This window comes from Dunckerocampus dactyliophorus, chromosome 4 (assembly GCF_027744805.1).
Source record: "Dunckerocampus dactyliophorus isolate RoL2022-P2 chromosome 4, RoL_Ddac_1.1, whole genome shotgun sequence".
NCBI lineage: Eukaryota > Metazoa > Chordata > Actinopteri > Syngnathiformes > Syngnathidae > Dunckerocampus > Dunckerocampus dactyliophorus.
The window spans coordinates 18,988,522-19,006,171 of record NC_072822.1 but is presented as its reverse complement, the minus strand read 5'-3'; the positions used below and the strand labels follow the sequence as shown (position 1 = coordinate 19,006,171).

Below are 17,650 nucleotides of genomic sequence, written 5' to 3'. Positions count from 1 at the left end.
AGCGGACCAAATAATGCTCAGTTAAGCATATACAGAAAGTTGTGCCTCTCTTGCCTCTCAGTTGTGCATGAGACATGTACATTGTCCGACAACCGCACGCACCCAAAACTACATGGCATCTTCTGGGTCACGTACACTCCTACGACTTTCCTTTCTATAGCAGATTTTTTTAACCATTACCATTTCTTATCAGATGTCAGCTTGTAGGCAGAACAAGACCAATCCCTCACACAGTCTCAGTCCCCCCTTTCGGTCCTGGACTGTGTTCACACTTGACCAAATGAACCGTGATGTTCATGTTAACCGGGCCAAAAATGACAAGTGTGAACCCACCCTTAGTAGACTGCATTCATGTTGACGTGCTCATATGTCTCAACAGGAACCAGTACACTGTATGCACATTATTTTGTTTATAGAGGTATAGTTGCTTTAAGTAGGTTTATTTTATATCACTATAGCTATTTTTATTATACTAAAGTGAAATGGATGCTAAAAACATCCGTTATCTTCAACTGAAACCTAAATTATAGTTTGATCATATATACAGCGTAGTGGTGGTTATATAGTATTATAGTGGTTATAGCCACAAATGACTTCTACCACTTCTCTTCCCACATATTCTCTTCAGCAAATATTTAGATCATTACGTTTTATTGATCCTCAGTGTGACAACCTGTAGCTTATTTTGAAAGCACAAAGTCAATACTCATTCACGAGTCACCATACCAGAAAAAGAACAGTTTTATAACACATAAAATAGTACATAGAGTAGGACGTGCACTTAGATAGTTGGTGTTCATAAGAGAAATTACTACCAGAGAACAGTTTTATACTTACAGTATATATTTTATACTTTTTATACAACAAGGTCCACACAATGCTAGGATTACAGCAGTTCTGGCCAGTGCTGACCAAATCACTGTTAAATTCTACTGTATATCTATAAACAACACGATTGTTTTTTTCTATTTATCACAGCTTTTTGACCCCTATGCAAACCTCGCAGACCTTTAAGAAGACATCTGCCTATATAGAACAATAATGTTCGACAATCAAACATTTACATAGCAAAACTGCCTTAAGCAGCTATACTGTTCAATTGCTTATATACAAGCTGTTTAAAAACAGCCATTAGGTACAGTCCATCTGCACTGTCTAATGAGATCAAAATGTATGTCTTCGTAAATAATGCTCCATTTTGATTGACAAGCGACAATAACAACTCTCCAATAATTTCCGAATTCAACCAATTCTAATTCAACCTTAAGCAATACATTTCATTCATTGAACATGATGACTTAATTATTACTTAATCTATATTAATTAATCATGAATTGTGCAAATCAGTCAAAATTTGTACTCCAATATTTATACATTCATTCTCAATGTCTTTGCTTTTCTTGTCATTATTTAATTTCCCCACGTTTTAACATATTTATTTTCTATTTATTATTAACAATGTATTCCTATTTTATTACATTTGTTCATTTTTATCCTTATTTTTTAAATTATTTCTTTTTTCTTATGACTGTTCAAGCGATACTGTATAGTGTAATCTTTTAACTCCTATTTACCATACTTACTGATATTTAATTTTTTTCAACACCTTCCTTTATTTTTACACAGGAAGCAAAAAAAATGTAAATGATAATACGTATGCGAACAAAATATTGTAAGTGTCAACATGTAAATGATTTAGTATGAATGAAATATCAGTAATAGATATGGAGAAGGCGTAGGATTAAATAAGATCGTCCTCTTCCTACTCCTTATTGGACATGTTGAATCGTGTAAATGTAATCACATGATGTTCTTTCATGTCACATTTCACAGCTATTAATTAAATCTACATTATTTAGAGGTAAAGTTTAAGTGGTATAAAATTTCAAAGCTAGAATCTTTCAGACAACATCATCAGCATTATATCTGAAGTATCCAATTGAGAAAAAAGCAAACGTCATTGTTCATTTGCCTCAGTTGACAAGTATGACCATAAAAAGCTGTTAATCATACACTGACTTTAAAAAAAAACAAACCTTTATTCCAAGTGGTGTGGTAAGAGATGGCGTATGGGCATGTGTTTGTACATTATATGTGTAACACATAGGGGGTTGGCATGTTGTATAGATTGGGATCAGGGCAGGATCAGGGTGAGATGAGGGTGAGAGGTCAATGATGACAGTGAGGTCAAATCCTCACGTCCACGATGCAGCTCAGACAAAAGAGCTGGCAGAGCAACAGAGATCACCAAGGACACTCCGTCACCATTATTACACAATGTTATCCTACGTGCCCAGAGCTTAGTAAACAAACGTAGGTTCATGCATACTACATGTTTGAGTACAATGCATATTTCACTCCTCCGCCTCTGAAAGGAATCGGAAACCTCTGCGCGCACATCACTTTCACAATATTCTATGCATATCAGTCTGTTGACACAAATTTCCACATAAAGACATGAGGAATCCCTGCAGACCTGTGCAGATGTCAATGAGTTCTCTATGGCCCTCAGGGCTCAAAACATGGGAAAAACACTATATTGTAGACTCAAGTGTTTTGTCACCCATTGTCAGCCTATAAGTCAAGCAAAAAAGTAACACTGACAACTTTTTCTGGTGAACAATTAAAAGTCCACCACCTCTGGATCAGAGTGTGATGTATTAATTTCAGTCCAACTAAAATTTATAATGTATTAGTGCACATTATCCTCAAGTTTTTTGTGTGTTTTCTTTACCAAAGCCCGGGGCTACTTAACTGAGGTATGGACTGGTTAAACTTTGTATCTTTTACAAAAGTGACAAGTATACCAGTGTATCAAATCCTAATTGCAGATATAACATAAAGGTATTTTATACATATATGTGTGCATAGTGTATGTCATGTGACTATTGCTGCTGTGATGTCTTAATTTCCCTTGAGAGTGTTTTTTTTTTGTTGTTGCCCTTCAACTTCTCTTGTCAGGAGTCGCCATAGCAAGTCAATCGGTGTGGCGATGTTTGATGTGGCTCAATTTTTGCCCTTCCTGCCGCAACCCTTTTATCCGGGTTTGGGACCTCCAATGGCTGGGTGTTGGAACCTTGGCCAGGAATCAAACCGGTGCCATCTGCACGAAAGGCAGCAGTGTGTACCACTATCACTATCTACCACTACTTATCAATTTAATTACCGCTTGCTCTGATGTCACTAGGCTTACAATGCTTTCATGCCTTGATGACGTCTCAATCTGCTTTTGGAAATAGAATGGACATTTTCCAAACTGAAGCGAGTTGAATAAATATCTAACTAAACTAGATGTTGAGCATTAAAATGCTAAAAGGTAAGGCCCATCTGAGTTCTTAAAATAGGGAAATTAGAGAGCGAGAGAGAAAAGGGGAGAGACAGAGTTGAGCCACATCAGTTTGCAGTTTGCAGTTTGGCATTTACGCACCTGCATATTTGTGGATTTCTTTTCTCGGCCTTAAATTGCAAATACAGTCTTCCCCCGCCACATTGTGGTTCGAATTTTGCGGCTTCACTCTATCACCGTTTTTCAAACATAAATTAATAAATCATGCTGTTTCGTGGTTTAATAAGGTCCAATTATTAGTTAAAGAATATGCATATTAAAACAAACTGTACATATGTTTTGCCTAAACTAAGCATTTTCAAGCAAAAAAATGGACAGTGTTTCTGGTGTGAAATGTAAAATAAAAATGAACTAAATATAAGTAAGGCATTCAGAAGAATTGTGAATGTAGTATTCTACATTGGTCAGTGAGACAAGCACCAGACATGATCACTGGAAGAATAGGCTTTTATTGTAAGTTTAAATTATCTCATAACAGGTACAAAGATAATAGCTTAAAAATAACAATCATAATAACACGGGCTACTGTTGCATGTTGCGGTCATAACCCCCACCTTCCTGTCAGAAAACATTTGCTTCTCTGATTATATATACTATATTGGGTAATACAAAGCTAAAGGTGACAATTTGGGTGTTAGTTCATGTCTACCGGGCTCAAATAATGTTTAAAAACTGATTTAGAAGATCATAAACAGGTTTTCTATGCCATAACTACAAAAATATTCCATTTATAAAGAAGGAATCCTACTTCGCAAAAATTCACTTATCACAGTTGGGTCTGGAAGCAATTAAGCGCAATAAACAAAGGATTACTGTAATTACTTTTGTATGATAACTTAAATATTAAAAAAGTGGCTGATGGCACGATCTGCAGGGGAAAAAAGTGCTGCAGCTATGAATCCAGCAGAGGGTGCTGTCTCACAAGTCAATTCACTCTATATATTCCAGCAGGAAGATGTTTTGTCAAGACGCGAAGTCCAGAATTTAGTCACCATGTTGGAAGATTTTTATTGTTATTTGTACATTTTGCTAAATGAATTAATTTAGTTGAAATAGTAGCATTAAAGAGTACTTTGAGAACTGGTGGTGATGAGTTCAGGCCAAAATAGTTCATGCAAGCAATAATGTTATTCAACTTTTGTAATAGATGTAGTCATAGTTAAATGTATGCCACATCCTTAAGACACATATCATTTTTACTGTATGTATGTGGTCAATGAAGTAAGGATGACATGCACCCACAGAGTAATGATTCTACATGGCTAAATGTGCTTATTTCTATGCTCATGTTGCTCTGTCCCTCTCAGGGCACCATGTGGTGCTTGTTCATTAATTCATCCCCTCCATCAGCCTCCCATCCCTGCAAGTCCTTTTCCCTTCTGGAAAATATCCTCCTGTCGCCATAAGTTTCCCTCCTCCCCCACCACCATCCTCCAGTAATGCATGTCTGTAAAAAAAAAAAAAAAGAAGTGTGGACTACTATTTCATACAATTATCGTCATTTTGAGCAGGGAATTTGTGTTGTTTATGGTTGAATAAATTAAATAATACATTTAAATTTATTTATTAAATTGTTTAAATATACACATCACACTGGTGTAATTTTTCTGAAAATCTTTCAAATGAAGAACATACGTAATCTGTGTACGTCATGGAGTCGTGCATGAACCCACTGCAACATATATTATCAACAATTAGACAGCGAGAAAAGATGAATATCCAAAGCCCTATTTTTTTTTTTTTTAGCCGTTTTGACAATTAGTTGCAAATGAACATCTGCAAATGCAGTCTCACTATGGTGAATGTACTTTGAGTAGCACGTTTTTTCAGTGATAGTTGCTAAAATGTGGCGGTCTGGAATTTTTTGGTCTACTTCTAGATGGATATTTCTGCAATATACGGGTGGTAAGCACCTATGTTTAAAAGGAATTACACTATATAAGTGAACAGCATTCACAGTGGGGCTGTGCAGAATAAATAATCAACATTTGGCAACACCAAGCATTAAGTTGTCAAGTTAAAAATGAAATTAAATCAACATGCAGCGCTGCCCCACTATGCGCATCTTCTTAAGGTCATGTTGCAACATCCCACATGCTCCCATCATGCCTGTGGTTACTGGTGGCATGGGGGTTACAAATGCTCAACCTCAAGAGTTCATTAGGGAGAGATGAGAAGAAGGGGTATTAGCTCCTATTTGTGTCTCAACAAAGACAATGGGGGGTTGGTCCAGACTGGCAGATGATCGCTCTCATACAAACACCCATTTAACTGCAACAAAAACAAAACGGTCTCACACTGGAAGTTACACCCGTATGCTGAGGTCTGAGAGGTTTCAATCAATGTTTTCATGCAAACTTAAGAAATACTGCAATACAGGAAATTCAAACAAGTGATACGGCTGTCAATAACTCAACTATGCAAAGTAGCAATGCAGAAAACACCTCAACTATAACTGGTTGAGTGCACCCGTGGGCTCGTGTGACAGAGAGAGTGCTGTGGGGTGGGGGGTTGCTCCCTAGACAGATTAGGGGCTCCAGCCAGCCTTCATATTTTGTCTAGTAGTGTCGTCTGTTGGGGCTCATCCGATTACGGAACCACCCCAAACACTCTCTCAAAAACACACACACAACTTAAAAACAAAAGGTCTATGCATTCTTGCACACGCATAAGTGAATGCTATGCAAATCTGCACAGACAATTGCATTTCCACCACCCACATGCAGACACACATCAGAATGATGTGCTGTCTTCCATTTCAGTTTGTGAACGCTACAGACACAAAGACATTTAATCCTTACATAATCCCCCTCTGCTACCAAAGTCAGAGACATATAAACTCTCTCCCACACACTTATTGAAAGGATTCTCAATGTGAATTCTCAACTTTATTTTGGTTTCTCTCAGGAACTTACATGTATTCAATTAAGTATGGTTTTACCGATAGTATTGTTTTACCTTGAAAATATATTCGTTGGAATTGAACAGAAATATCCCATTTCAAAGTTACATCAGGTCTGCCGTTTTCTTTGGAGTCATTACTTATCAAACTTGTACAGTACTTCTACTGTGATTTCACTGAACTCAGTTTTCGTAGACATACCAACAGCGACATCTGGCGATGTGTTTGAGCCCTGCATGCAAACAGAAACTGAAAATGTACAACACAATGGGACAAAGTAGACCTACACTAGTTACTCAAACATGGAAAATAAAAGGAGGCATGCTTTTTTGTTGTGCCATAGATATAGCGTCCGCGTAAGTTTATTTGTAAAATGGCCATATTTGTTGGTTGTTGTTTTTTTAATTCTCTGAAGTATGATTTTTTTTTATAAAACTGTTTTGTCATGAAAATTCTTCCTCAACATCATGACACAGTCACCAGACATTTCATTAGGTACACCTACCCAATTTACAGGAATGAGAGCCAATTTGAGAGTTGTACCAACAGATAATAACATTATTTATCACTGACAGTACTCATGACTGCAAAAATAGCTGTAGTAGTGTAAAACTGCTTGCATCATACTGTGTGGCGTAATATACTGTAATATTTTGTCCTTTTCTTGCAGCTAAATAATAGAACCATAACAATAATGTAATTTTCATCCCGGTCGTGGTACACTGGACCAGCACTACACCCCTGCTAGGGTACTGGAGGGTACATGGAAGTTTGCCCAACTGGTCTACATGTGCTTGTGGACCTGGAAAAACCATTCGACCGTGTTTCTCGTGGTATCCTGTGGGGGATGCTCAGAGAGTACGGGATTGGTGGCGCGCTACTACGTGCCATTTGGTGCTTGTACAACCGGAGCGGGGGCCTGGTTTGCATTGCCAGCAGTAAGTAGCAGTAAGCGTGTTTCCGGTGAAGGTTGGTCCCTGCAAAGGCTGCCACTTATTCTGTTCATAATTTTCATGGATAAAATTTCTAGGCGTCAAGAGGGTCCAGTTTGGTGGCCTTAGGAGCTCTTCTCTATTAGCAGATGATGTGGTCCTGATAGCTTCATCAGGCTGTGACCTTCAGCGTTTACTGGGGCGGTTTGCAGCTGAGTGTGAAGCTTCTGGGATGAGACTAAGCACCTCCAAATCTGAGGACATGGCTCTCAGTCGGAAAAGGGTAGACTGCACCCTCCAGGTTGGGAGTGAGGTCTTTCCCCAGGTAGAGGACTTCAAGTATCTCATGGTCTTGTTTATGAATGAGGGAAGGTTGGAGCATGAGATTGACAGGTGGATCGGCGCAGCATCTGCAATAATGCAGTCGCTGTACTGGACCGTCGTGGTGAAGAGACAGTCGGAACGCAAAGCTCTCAATTTACTAGTCGATCTATGTTCCCACCCTCACCTATGGTCATGAGCTCTGGGTCGTGACAGAAAGAACGAGATTGCGGATACAAGTGGCTGAAATGAGTTTCCTCCGTAGGGTGGCTGGACTCACCCTAACAGATAGGGTAAGGAGCTCGGTCATCCGGGAGGGGCTCAGACGAGAGCTGCTGCTTCTTCACATTGAGAGGAGCCAGTTGAGGTGGCTCGGACATCTAGTCGGGATGCCTCCTGGACGCCTCCCTGGTGAGGTGTTCCGGGCATGCCCAGCCAGGAAAAGGCCCCGGGGCAGACCTAGGACACGCTGGAGGGATTATGTCTCACAGCTGTACTGGGAACGCCTTGGGGTCCTCCCAGTGAAATTGAAAGAGGTGGCAAGGAACGGCAAGTCTGGACTTCCCGACTGAGACTTGCTCCCCTATGACCCGGACGCGAATAAGCGGAAGAAAATGGAATGGAATGGAATGGAATGGAACAAGAATGTAAAATGTATACTTCTATGAGTGTCAATCAAAAGTAGAATTGCAATCAAACCTGAGCATTATTATGTTATTAATGGACATGCAATTCATATATTGGACCCAATATATATTGCAGGTGTACCTAATGCTGCAGCGAGTGAGTATATCAGTTACAGCTACAGTGGTCTAATTAAGTGTTTGCCCACTTCCTGAGTTCTTATTTTTCTGCATGTTTGCCACACTTAAATATTTCAGATGGTCAAACAAATTTCAAAATTAGTCAATGACAACACAACTGAACACAAAATGCAATTCTTAAATGAAACTTTTTATTATTAAGGGAGAAAACAAATCCAAGCTGACATGGCCCTGTGTGAAAAAGTGATTGCCCCTAAACCTAATAACTGGTTGGGCCACCCTTAGCAGCAACAACTGAAATCAAGCGTTTGCCATAACTTGCAATGAGTCCCTTACAATGCTGTGGAGGAATTTTGGCCCACTCATCTTTGCAGAATTGTTCACAATTCAGCCACATTGGAGAGTTTTCCAGCATGAAGCTCCTTTTAAGGTCATGCCACAGCATCTCAATAGGATTCAGGTCAGGACTTTGACTTGGCCACTCCAAAGTCTTCATTTTGTTTTTCTTCAGCCATTCAGAGGTGGACTTGCTGTTGTGTTTTGGATCATTGTCCTGCTGCAGAAGCCAAGTTGGTTTCAGCTTCACCAACAGATGGCCAGGCATTCTCCTTCCAGATTTTTTGGCAGACAGCAGAATTTATGTTTCCACCAAGTCTTCCAGGTCCTGAAGTAGCAAAACAGCCCCAGACCATCACACTACCACCACCATATTTTTCTGTTGGTATGATGTTCTTTTTCTGAATTGCGGCATTACTTTTACGCCAGATGTAATGGGACACACCTCCAAAAAGTTAAACTTTTGTTTCATCAGACCACCGAGTATTTTCCCAAAGGTCTTGGGTATCATCAAGATGTTTTCTGGCAAAATTGAGACCAGCCTTAATGTTCTTTTTGTTCAGCAGTGGTTTTCGTCTTGGAACATTTTTGCACAGTGTCTTTCTTATGGTGGAGTTATGAACACTGACCTTAACTAAGGCCAGTGAGGCCTGCAGTCCTTTGGGTGTTGTTGTGGGGTCTTTTGTGACCTCTTGGATGAGTCGTCCCTGCGCTCTTGGGGTAATTTTGGTTGGGCGGCCACTCCTAGGAAGGTTGACTAATGTTACATGTTTTCGTCATTTATGGATAATGGCTCTCAGTGTAGTTCGCTGGAGACCCAAAGCTTGAGAAATGACTTTTTCCAGACTGACAAATGTCAATTTCTTTCTTCCTCATTTGTTTCTGAATTTCTTTAGATCTGCATGATGTCTAGCTTTTGAGGATCTTTTGGGCTACTTCACTTTGTCAAGCAGGTACTATTTAAGTGATTTCTTGATTGCGAACAGGTGTGGCAGTAATCAGGCCTGTGTGTGGCTAGAAAAATTCAACTCAGGTGTGATGAACCACACCAAACTTTTTCAGAGCCATGTAGGTTTGGATTTTCTGTCTCCCTTAATAATAAAAAGTTTCATTTAAAAGCAGAATTTTGTGTTCATTGTGTTGTCATTGACTAATTACATTTTTTTGATGATCTGAAACATTTTGTGACAAACATGCAAAAAATAAGAAATCACACCACTGTATGTATTATTCATTTTCATGTACGCATGCTTGTTTATCAATCAGACTCACCCAGTTTGTATGTGAGCACATAAAGGACTGTCCAAGGGGTGCCTGGGACTGCCAGCATCTTCCTCCACACACTCCATGGCCTCAAGCCATCAACTCCCTGTCCTCCTCTTTTGCTTGCATCCACCTGCTGGGCCCTCACAGTTTCCTCATCCAACACAGGAGCTCCCCACACAAAAAGGGCCACACCTGCATACACGAAAGTTAGCAGCACAAACATCCATCTCCACCCGGCCACGTCAATCACAGCCAGCAGCCCGCCTCCAGCAAACACTGATCCAGCTTTATAGCCCACAACTTGGGCTGTGTTACCCAATCCCAGCTCCCCTCGACCTTTCAACAGTCCCACTGCTGCTCCATCTACTGCAATATCTTGTACAGAGGCCAGGGTGTTCATGGCTAGCAGAGTTCCGGCTACTCCCCAAATGTGCATCTCTGGAGCCAGTGCAGAACTGAAGAGACATGTCAGTGCCAGTCCAGATACTGTCCCCACCAGCCAGCGTCGCTTTGTTCCAATCCTGTCAACTAAAGGAGCCCAGAGCACCTTGAGGACCCATGGGAAATAGAGAATCTTGGTGAAGCCAATGCGTGTCAGGGAATGGCCAGCTCCACGTAGGTAGACAGGAAGCAGGGAGGATTGGAGACCGTAGGGGATACCCTGGACGAAGTACAGCAGGCCCAAGAACACTAGTTTGTCATTCATGATCTAGCTCCAAACTTGCATTGGTCCATTGGTCAGGTTGTTGTCATTGTTTAGGTTACAGAGGACCTGAAATGAAAAGAGACACATGATATTGATGGTGCATGATGCTGACCTTCCAGCCACTATACAGTCCTGACGAGAGGATGACAATAAAGTCAAACTGTATTTCACCCAGCTCATCAGAACTATCGCTAACATGAGCCTCTCAAAGTCAAACCATTGATGTATACTGTTGCGTGAAATCGTGATGTCAGATTTTAATCAATGTATGACATTTAGCATTTTTCGGATGCTTTAACTGTGCCCATTTGACCGTATCATTTCCCTAGCCAGCATTAGCTTGCAATGCAGTCTGTCATGTCTGTCATCAGTAATGCTTATGGAGTTAGAACACACACATACAGCTTAGTAAAATAATCTAGTAGTTTTTGTTGCTCAGTTTGTTACGTATCAAACATCGATATAAATACAGACAACATAAAAGTTGGTTAGCGTAGCGCTAGCTCACCGGAGTGGGTGCTCTGCTGTTTACAGTGGAGGTGGACCAGGTTGCCAGGTAAGAGAGTTAAATTTCCCCTTCGCGACGTAAAAAAACGATTGCGTCGTGTTACATTTGGTTTCAAATCTGGCAACCCTAATCATTTGACCTTTCAAAAATCACCATTAAAATTCACATTTGAAAATGCCGTTGTGGCTGCTCTGTGAATTATATTCACCATGAATATATTGAGAAAACATTTTTGACAATAAAAAATATATATATTTTAAAATTAATGTCAATATGAACTGGTTGTGTATAAAACTGCTGACATAGTATTTTTTTAACTGTATTGATTTCTGGTCAGCATAGTGATGTTATGGTTAGCACATTTGCCTCCAGATTCAGGTTCTTGTTCTTCCAATCTTCTAAAAACATGCATGTTAGGCTAAACATTTAGGTGTGAATATGAGTGTGAGTGGTTGTTTGTCTATATGTGCTCACATGGATGGTTGATTTGCATCTGACAAAGAGTATATAGTCCAGGTTTATGTGTTTTAGATGGTGTGTTAAAAAGAGAGACCACATAGAAAAAAAGCTTTTATTGCAGTATGCCAAAGCTCCTTCGGTTACACGGGTGTACAGTATAATTGTCACAAGAGGAGGATTTTTTCATGCTGTGTTGCAATAACAATTTTTTCTTTTCCTTCAAGCACCAGTTACAGGTATGTCACTCCTCCTATCACCACACAGAGTCAATCTGAGTCAAAATGAATTAAAATGCAATTCTTAGAAAGATAATATGTGCTGAGGCAATGCTAATTTGGTGTTAGTCTTTGCTCTTTGCTGGTATTATCTAATATTTATCATGACAGTAGATTGTTTGACACAGCTGGGCATCGGACGCAATTCTTCAGTTACATGGCCTTATCAGCTGTATGAGAGCTCATAGCCGGATGAGGAATCAGTTCTCACTCCCACAGAGAGCCAGCAGAATCTTCTCATAGTCTCCTTTAGTGTCGTCCTGAAAAAAGTAAATATAGTTGAAATAGTGGAAGCCCCCGTACTCTCCCTGTGTTGGCAATATTAGATGAAAAAAAGTATATATGTGCATTCAGAACTATCGTGTGTTATCTCACCAAAATATCTTGGTAGAGTGTTTTGCCGTATTTCTTCTTGTACTCATCCTTGATTACTTTCAAGTCTTTTTCAGAGCGGCTCACCATGATACGGGTAAGGATGTTTTTGCGGGTTCCAGATCCCTGAAAATCAGACAATAGTCAATAAGACACTGGCAATGAGAAGATGGTGCAATATCTTTTATGGTTTGTGACATGGGCTACGACACCTTCATGGCCAAGTAAAGTTTCTCAGCAAAGAAAGCAGGCCTGCTCCCAGCACACTTGACTAAAATGAACAAAAATAAAACAGGTATACATTAAATATATGGAAATGCATATTCAGGTAATTATCCATCCATCCATTTTCTATGCCGCTTATCCTCGCTAGAGTCGCGTGGGTATGCTGGAGCTTATCCCAGCTGACTTCGGGAGAGAGGCAGAGTACACCCTGGGCTGGTCGCCAGCCAATCGCAGTCAGGTAATTAGGTTTAAGCATAAGAGTGTGTCTTTACCTACTGCTGTGAGGCAATTCTCAATATCACCCTTCATCTCCAGGTCAATTGCTTTGGCCACATCCACCTTGCTGTACTTTGAGTACCTCTCAAACACTGAATGATAAGAAAGAGGATGCGCGTGAGATGTGCACTACGAGAACAGACACTGCAGAAGAGGGTGGCAAGCTAGCTGACCTTGACGGAGATGAGGGGCGCTCCTACTGGTGAGGATTTCAATGAAGACGGAGCAGTCTTTGCCTTTCCTGCCCTCTCCAGCCTCATACAGAGATCTGGCATCACTGTCAATCAGTTGATCACACACTCCCTCGGTGCGGTTAGCCTGTGATAAACAAAAACCTTACAGAGCTCACACTACATACAGTATATTCTAGCATGAAATATTTCACTTTGGTTACATACAATAGAAAGTTAACAATGGTCATCCATGATAATGAATAAAGCAGAGGTGTCACAAACTCTCGGGTCACAAGATCTTGCCAGATTAAAACTTGATGACATTTTTTGTTCAGAAAAAACGGTCTCTCGATAATAAACAAATTAATCACAAAATAAATGAAAATTAACTTGATAATTTTGCCAGCCTCCGTATATTGCCATGTGCATGCGTGTCTGTTTTCTGTTTTCATTGCGTCTCGCCTCCTAACACGCAGAAAGAGAGTTCACTCTGTGCATGGGTTCAGCACTTAAGCGCTTCATAGAATAATGGCGTTCGGACGAAGTGAGATCTCTTATCAGTCATACAGTCGCTTTGTCTCTGTGGGGGGATGCGGGGCTGCCAGCATACACACACACACACACACACACACACACACACACACACACACACACACAGAGTGCAGCAAGTAAGCCTTGTGGGGAGCAACGCAAGGTAACATAGTAGAAATTAGGAGGGAAAAAGATGATTGCAAAGCAAAATGCCACAGCATCTCTCTGGCAGCAGTTAGCTAGCTATAGTTATCCACCTAGTCTCTGGTCCACGGACTTCACTGGTGACCCTTTTTTTTTTTCTTTTTACCACAGACATTTTGTCTTTAAAACAAACAAGCAATGCGGTTCGTTCCGAGCTTGTGTTCGTCCCACAGGGATGCTCTGGTGGCTGTCATGTTCATGGGGTACGTACTAACTTTTTTAAAGTGTCACTTAACAACCTTGCTCTCTTGTCACCATTATAATACGTAAGTCTTGTCTTCAAACCACTAGTTGTGTGTTTAAGTTGTGATATTTTTAACTAAAACATATTATTAAAATATTAACTTCCCATGTATTAGTATTACTCTAAAACAGGCATCAAATTAAATTCAGGTTTGTGTCAAATAGTACATTTGTTTGACGCAATTAAAGGCAAAAAAAAAAACAGTCGGGTGTCAACAAGGTGTCCCTTATTTATTTTTCCAGAAGTTGGCAACCTAACCAGTTAATTTGCCGATTAAAGTATTATTTTCTACAATTAAATATATTGACATATGAATGTGAAGTGCTACTATTTGCATGTGTGGAATTTATTTGAAGAACCCCTGTAACTACAGTAGGAGTGTTATGTTTCTTTAACTTAAGACCATCCTAGAGCTTTGAAAGAAAGGCTTAATGAACAAGGTCCGCTTCACACATCCTGTAACACAATAAAGAGTGACTACATCTGGACTCACACGTACCTTGCAGAGCGTAAGGAGTGCAGTTCTGAACTCTCCGCTGGTGTCAGATCTGACGTCTTCTTCCAGGTCCTTCTTGTAATCTTTTAGAGGACACAAACATTTCTAACTGTGTATTTCGTAATGTTGTAACCTATGTTCCCCCTAATTTTTTCAAGTGTCTGAGCGTACACAAAAATGACCTGGGCATTCCTTGGGCCTCTGTGAGTGCCAACATACGTGCACACTGTAGTATCACATTTGCCCAAAACCTGAGAACTTGATGTAGTCCAACTTCCATTCTGTGGTATTTTGTATATGAGTAGGTTCAAAAGGACGGCAAAGCAGGTGCAGTGCGCAGTTGCGCATACACGCCCATACAGTACTGTGCGAAAACCTGAGGCTACAATTGAACATGTTGTTTTAGCAATAATGTAATGACCATCTACAGAAAAACTACAACTACGTTAATAACCATTAATGTATGAGCACCTTTATGCAGAGTCTCACCAAAATTGAAAAGGTTGTTCATTGGCCTATGCACCCACTCTTCACAAAGTTTCATGGAAAAGGGTTATATATCTATCCTGCATTATACAGTTCTGTGAAAAAAGTAATTCACTAAATAAGTAAACATCCATTTGGATTCCCAATCAACAGTTTGATGAAACTGAAGACTGCTGTTTTCAAATTGTCACAACACACCTTCCTTGTAGGCCTTCTTTATATCCAGAATCTCTGTATTGGTTCGGGAGGCTAAAACCTCAACCAGTGTGTCCTCATCTGTTCCCATGCCCTAAGACAAGGAATCAAGTATAAAGGGGTTAATCCAGAAGTACTGTAATTTCATCAACAGCCATCCTACTGGGACGAGCCAACATGAATACATGGAAGTGGGCGGAGATGGCTGTGAGCCACAGACTTAAAATCAGTTCTGACCTCCAAAGTGCAACGACAGCAGTTTCCCTCCGCTAAATGACTGTGTGGAAGGGTGTGGTGCACATGTGTGTGCACATGTACCTTCATGGCCATTTTCAGCAGCTGGGCATCATACTGGGCTGGTGTTTTCAGCAGAGCCATGACCACGTCCTCCAAATCTCCCTTCAAAGCCTTCTTCAGTGCTGCCTCCAGAGGCTTCAAGGTGACAACGCAAAGAGAAAGTATAAAATGTGATTGTGTGTGTAATTCTGTTTGTACTTTACCACCTTTTCCTTACCTTTCCGTTGGCCTGTTGGTAAGCTTCTTTAATCTGCTGTCTCTGCTCGTTGCTCCTCTTCACCAGGATTTCAATAATAGTGTTCTCATCCACACCTGCACAAATGACATCTTGTCAAATAGAAGCACAACTTACATAGTAATGTAACATAGTGGCATGTGGAGCATATCCCTGACAAAGTTGTACTTGTGAATATCTGCCAGCAGGGTGTGCTAAGCACTGAAAACAAAAGGTAGCCCTTCTTTCTCCAAGATGTCACATTTCTATGACAGGACAAGTTGGCACAAGCATTCCTTTTGATGACCCAAAGCATTTTGGGATCACCTTTTGCCTTGATTGCCTGGTCCATGACTGCTGCATCGCCACTGGCACTGAAGTTGCGTGCTGCCTTCACTGTCCCCTCGTTCTTTAATACCTGTCACACAACACAGATTCATGTTTGAAAAATAGTGACTTCCATTCAGTGGGGAGGCCGAGGCTTCTCTTTAGTCTTTCACTTTTCCAGTTCATCTTCCATATGCATTATTGTACCCTGTCAAACTGTAAAATATACTTATAGCATATATCGGGGCTGTCCAACATTTTCCACCGAAAATCAAAAGAGGCTGGGGGCCAGTTTGATATTTTTATTTTTTTCATTTTGAAAAAAGTGTTATATATCTAAAGACAAAGCTTAGATGTCAGTATCAACGTTTCAGCTTTTTCTCCTTACATCGTACTTGTGCATCTTTTCTGGGATTTTTTTTGTTTAATTTTATTTCTACAATGTGCAATAAAATGACAATAAAAAAACAATCCACAGGCCGAAATGGCATACAGTATATATTATGCTCCTTCTTGGAAGCGTCTTGTGACTGTCTTGTCCATCATGTCCATGTTACTAGAGTAAATGTCAACAAGGCGCCTTTTATAAGTCCTGTATTAAAAGGAAAAAAGAAGGAAAGTAGCTTGGTAAAATAATAAAATTCCACCTTGAGCAACCTTACAAGCAGGGAAATGGTGAGTGGCATTTCATGGTTTGTAGAGTTTAGAAAGGGAGGGGCTCAAATTCCTGCTCTGATGAGTCACACATTCACAAGACATTCAAATACTAATTTTTTCTTACTTTTGGGGAGTGAAAATAGTCTTCAAATGCCATGCTCCTACATGTAATCATTTCTCCTTGCTCTGCCTCGCCTTTCCCTTCCTTAGCTAAACGTTTAAACTTTACAGTAACTCGTTCTTCTCCTTGCTATCTTGTTTTATGTTCCCTCCTCTTTCTTTGCTCTAAACTCTGCCAAGAAAATTTCCACCATGAGAGCATACCGCAGGAAGAGAAAAAAGGGAACAAACAGGGTGGTTGGCCTTAGCAACTGGAACAGAACCACAGCTACTTACTGACTCATCCGGCATGCCCAGATAGACCGTTTGCATCATGATCTCTCTGATGAAAGACATACTGGGGCTGGATGCAGGGCTCTATTAGGAAAGAGTCAAATGTCTTAGGAAAAATATTTATGGAACACATAGAACAAAAAACAATAGTCTGCGGGTTTATAATTGAATAAAAGGTAGACTGAGTTGTGAAAGTACAATATAAATCACATGTATATGAGCAGAAGGACCATATGTTGGCTTTGGATCTGCATATTTACTGTAGGTTTACATGATGTGGTTTTCCATTACGGCAATCATGTGGAGGGTGCCTGGCCACACCCACGTCCAACACTACACGGATAAGTTGTGCGTGGATTCTGTCAGAAATTCCGTGTAGTATAAAGGAACATTCGTCAACGTAATGAAATCACAGTGTTACTTACGTGCATAGTATACGTAAAAAAATTGTTTTTAAAGCCACACCCACATAAGTTAAATGTAAGCGCTTAAATCTGATACACCATGCAGCAAACATGTATTTAAATGTCAAAGAAAGAAGCTAGACAACATTGTTGACATTGTTTCTTGGAACTTACCGTGCCGCAATAAAGGGGAGACGTTGAGGTGTGAGTGAGTTTGCAGGGGCGGCAGGCGAGCATTGTGAGATCATTTATACGCACGATAAACTCCACCTAGCACCGAGCCCGGCCCATATTCCCCTCCTAACTTTGACTTTAACACCGCCTGCCATCACTGAGCTTCG

The 17,650-nt window shown here is 40.4% G+C and overlaps 2 protein-coding genes across 2 annotated transcripts in view; both read right to left on the bottom strand.

The window, feature by feature from the left end:
• mfsd3 (major facilitator superfamily domain containing 3) overlaps positions 1 to 11,130 on the bottom strand; it is a 31,326-nt gene extending 20,196 nt beyond the window's left edge. Inside the window, exons 1-2 of the mRNA XM_054774098.1 lie at positions 11,082 to 11,130; positions 9,874 to 10,639 (exon numbers count right to left, since the gene is read on the bottom strand). Coding sequence (XP_054630073.1) covers positions 9,874 to 10,573 — 700 coding nt within the window. The 5' untranslated portion in view covers positions 10,574 to 10,639; positions 11,082 to 11,130. The remainder of the gene's footprint in view (positions 1 to 9,873; positions 10,640 to 11,081) is intronic.
• Positions 11,131 to 11,638: 508 nt separating this feature from the next.
• anxa1a (annexin A1a) lies at positions 11,639 to 17,650 on the bottom strand. Its single transcript, XM_054773169.1, has 12 exons — positions 17,484 to 17,650; positions 16,909 to 16,989; positions 15,856 to 15,946; positions 15,532 to 15,626; positions 15,336 to 15,449; positions 15,021 to 15,111; positions 14,340 to 14,419; positions 12,862 to 13,006; positions 12,685 to 12,780; positions 12,400 to 12,458; positions 12,191 to 12,313; positions 11,639 to 12,075 (listed from the first exon to the last, which is right to left on the bottom strand). Exons 1-12 carry the CDS (start codon positions 17,544 to 17,546, stop codon positions 12,016 to 12,018), a joined length of 1,098 nt encoding a protein of 365 aa, XP_054629144.1. The 5' UTR covers positions 17,547 to 17,650; the 3' UTR covers positions 11,639 to 12,015.

What these genes read in the sequence shown, in the direction of transcription:
- anxa1a (XM_054773169.1), bottom strand. Translation starts at nt 17,546, where the DNA reads ATGCTCGCCTGCCGCCCCTGCAAACTCACTCACACCTCAACGTCTCCC. An exon ending in ACCAACAGGCCAACGGAAAG is followed by an intron (nt 15,450 to 15,531) that starts GTAAGGAAAAGG and finishes GTCACCTTGAAG; the next exon opens with CCTCTGGAGGCAGCACTGAA. An exon ending in CGCCCCTCATCTCCGTCAAG is followed by an intron (nt 12,781 to 12,861) that starts GTCAGCTAGCTT and finishes CTTATCATTCAG; the next exon opens with TGTTTGAGAGGTACTCAAAG.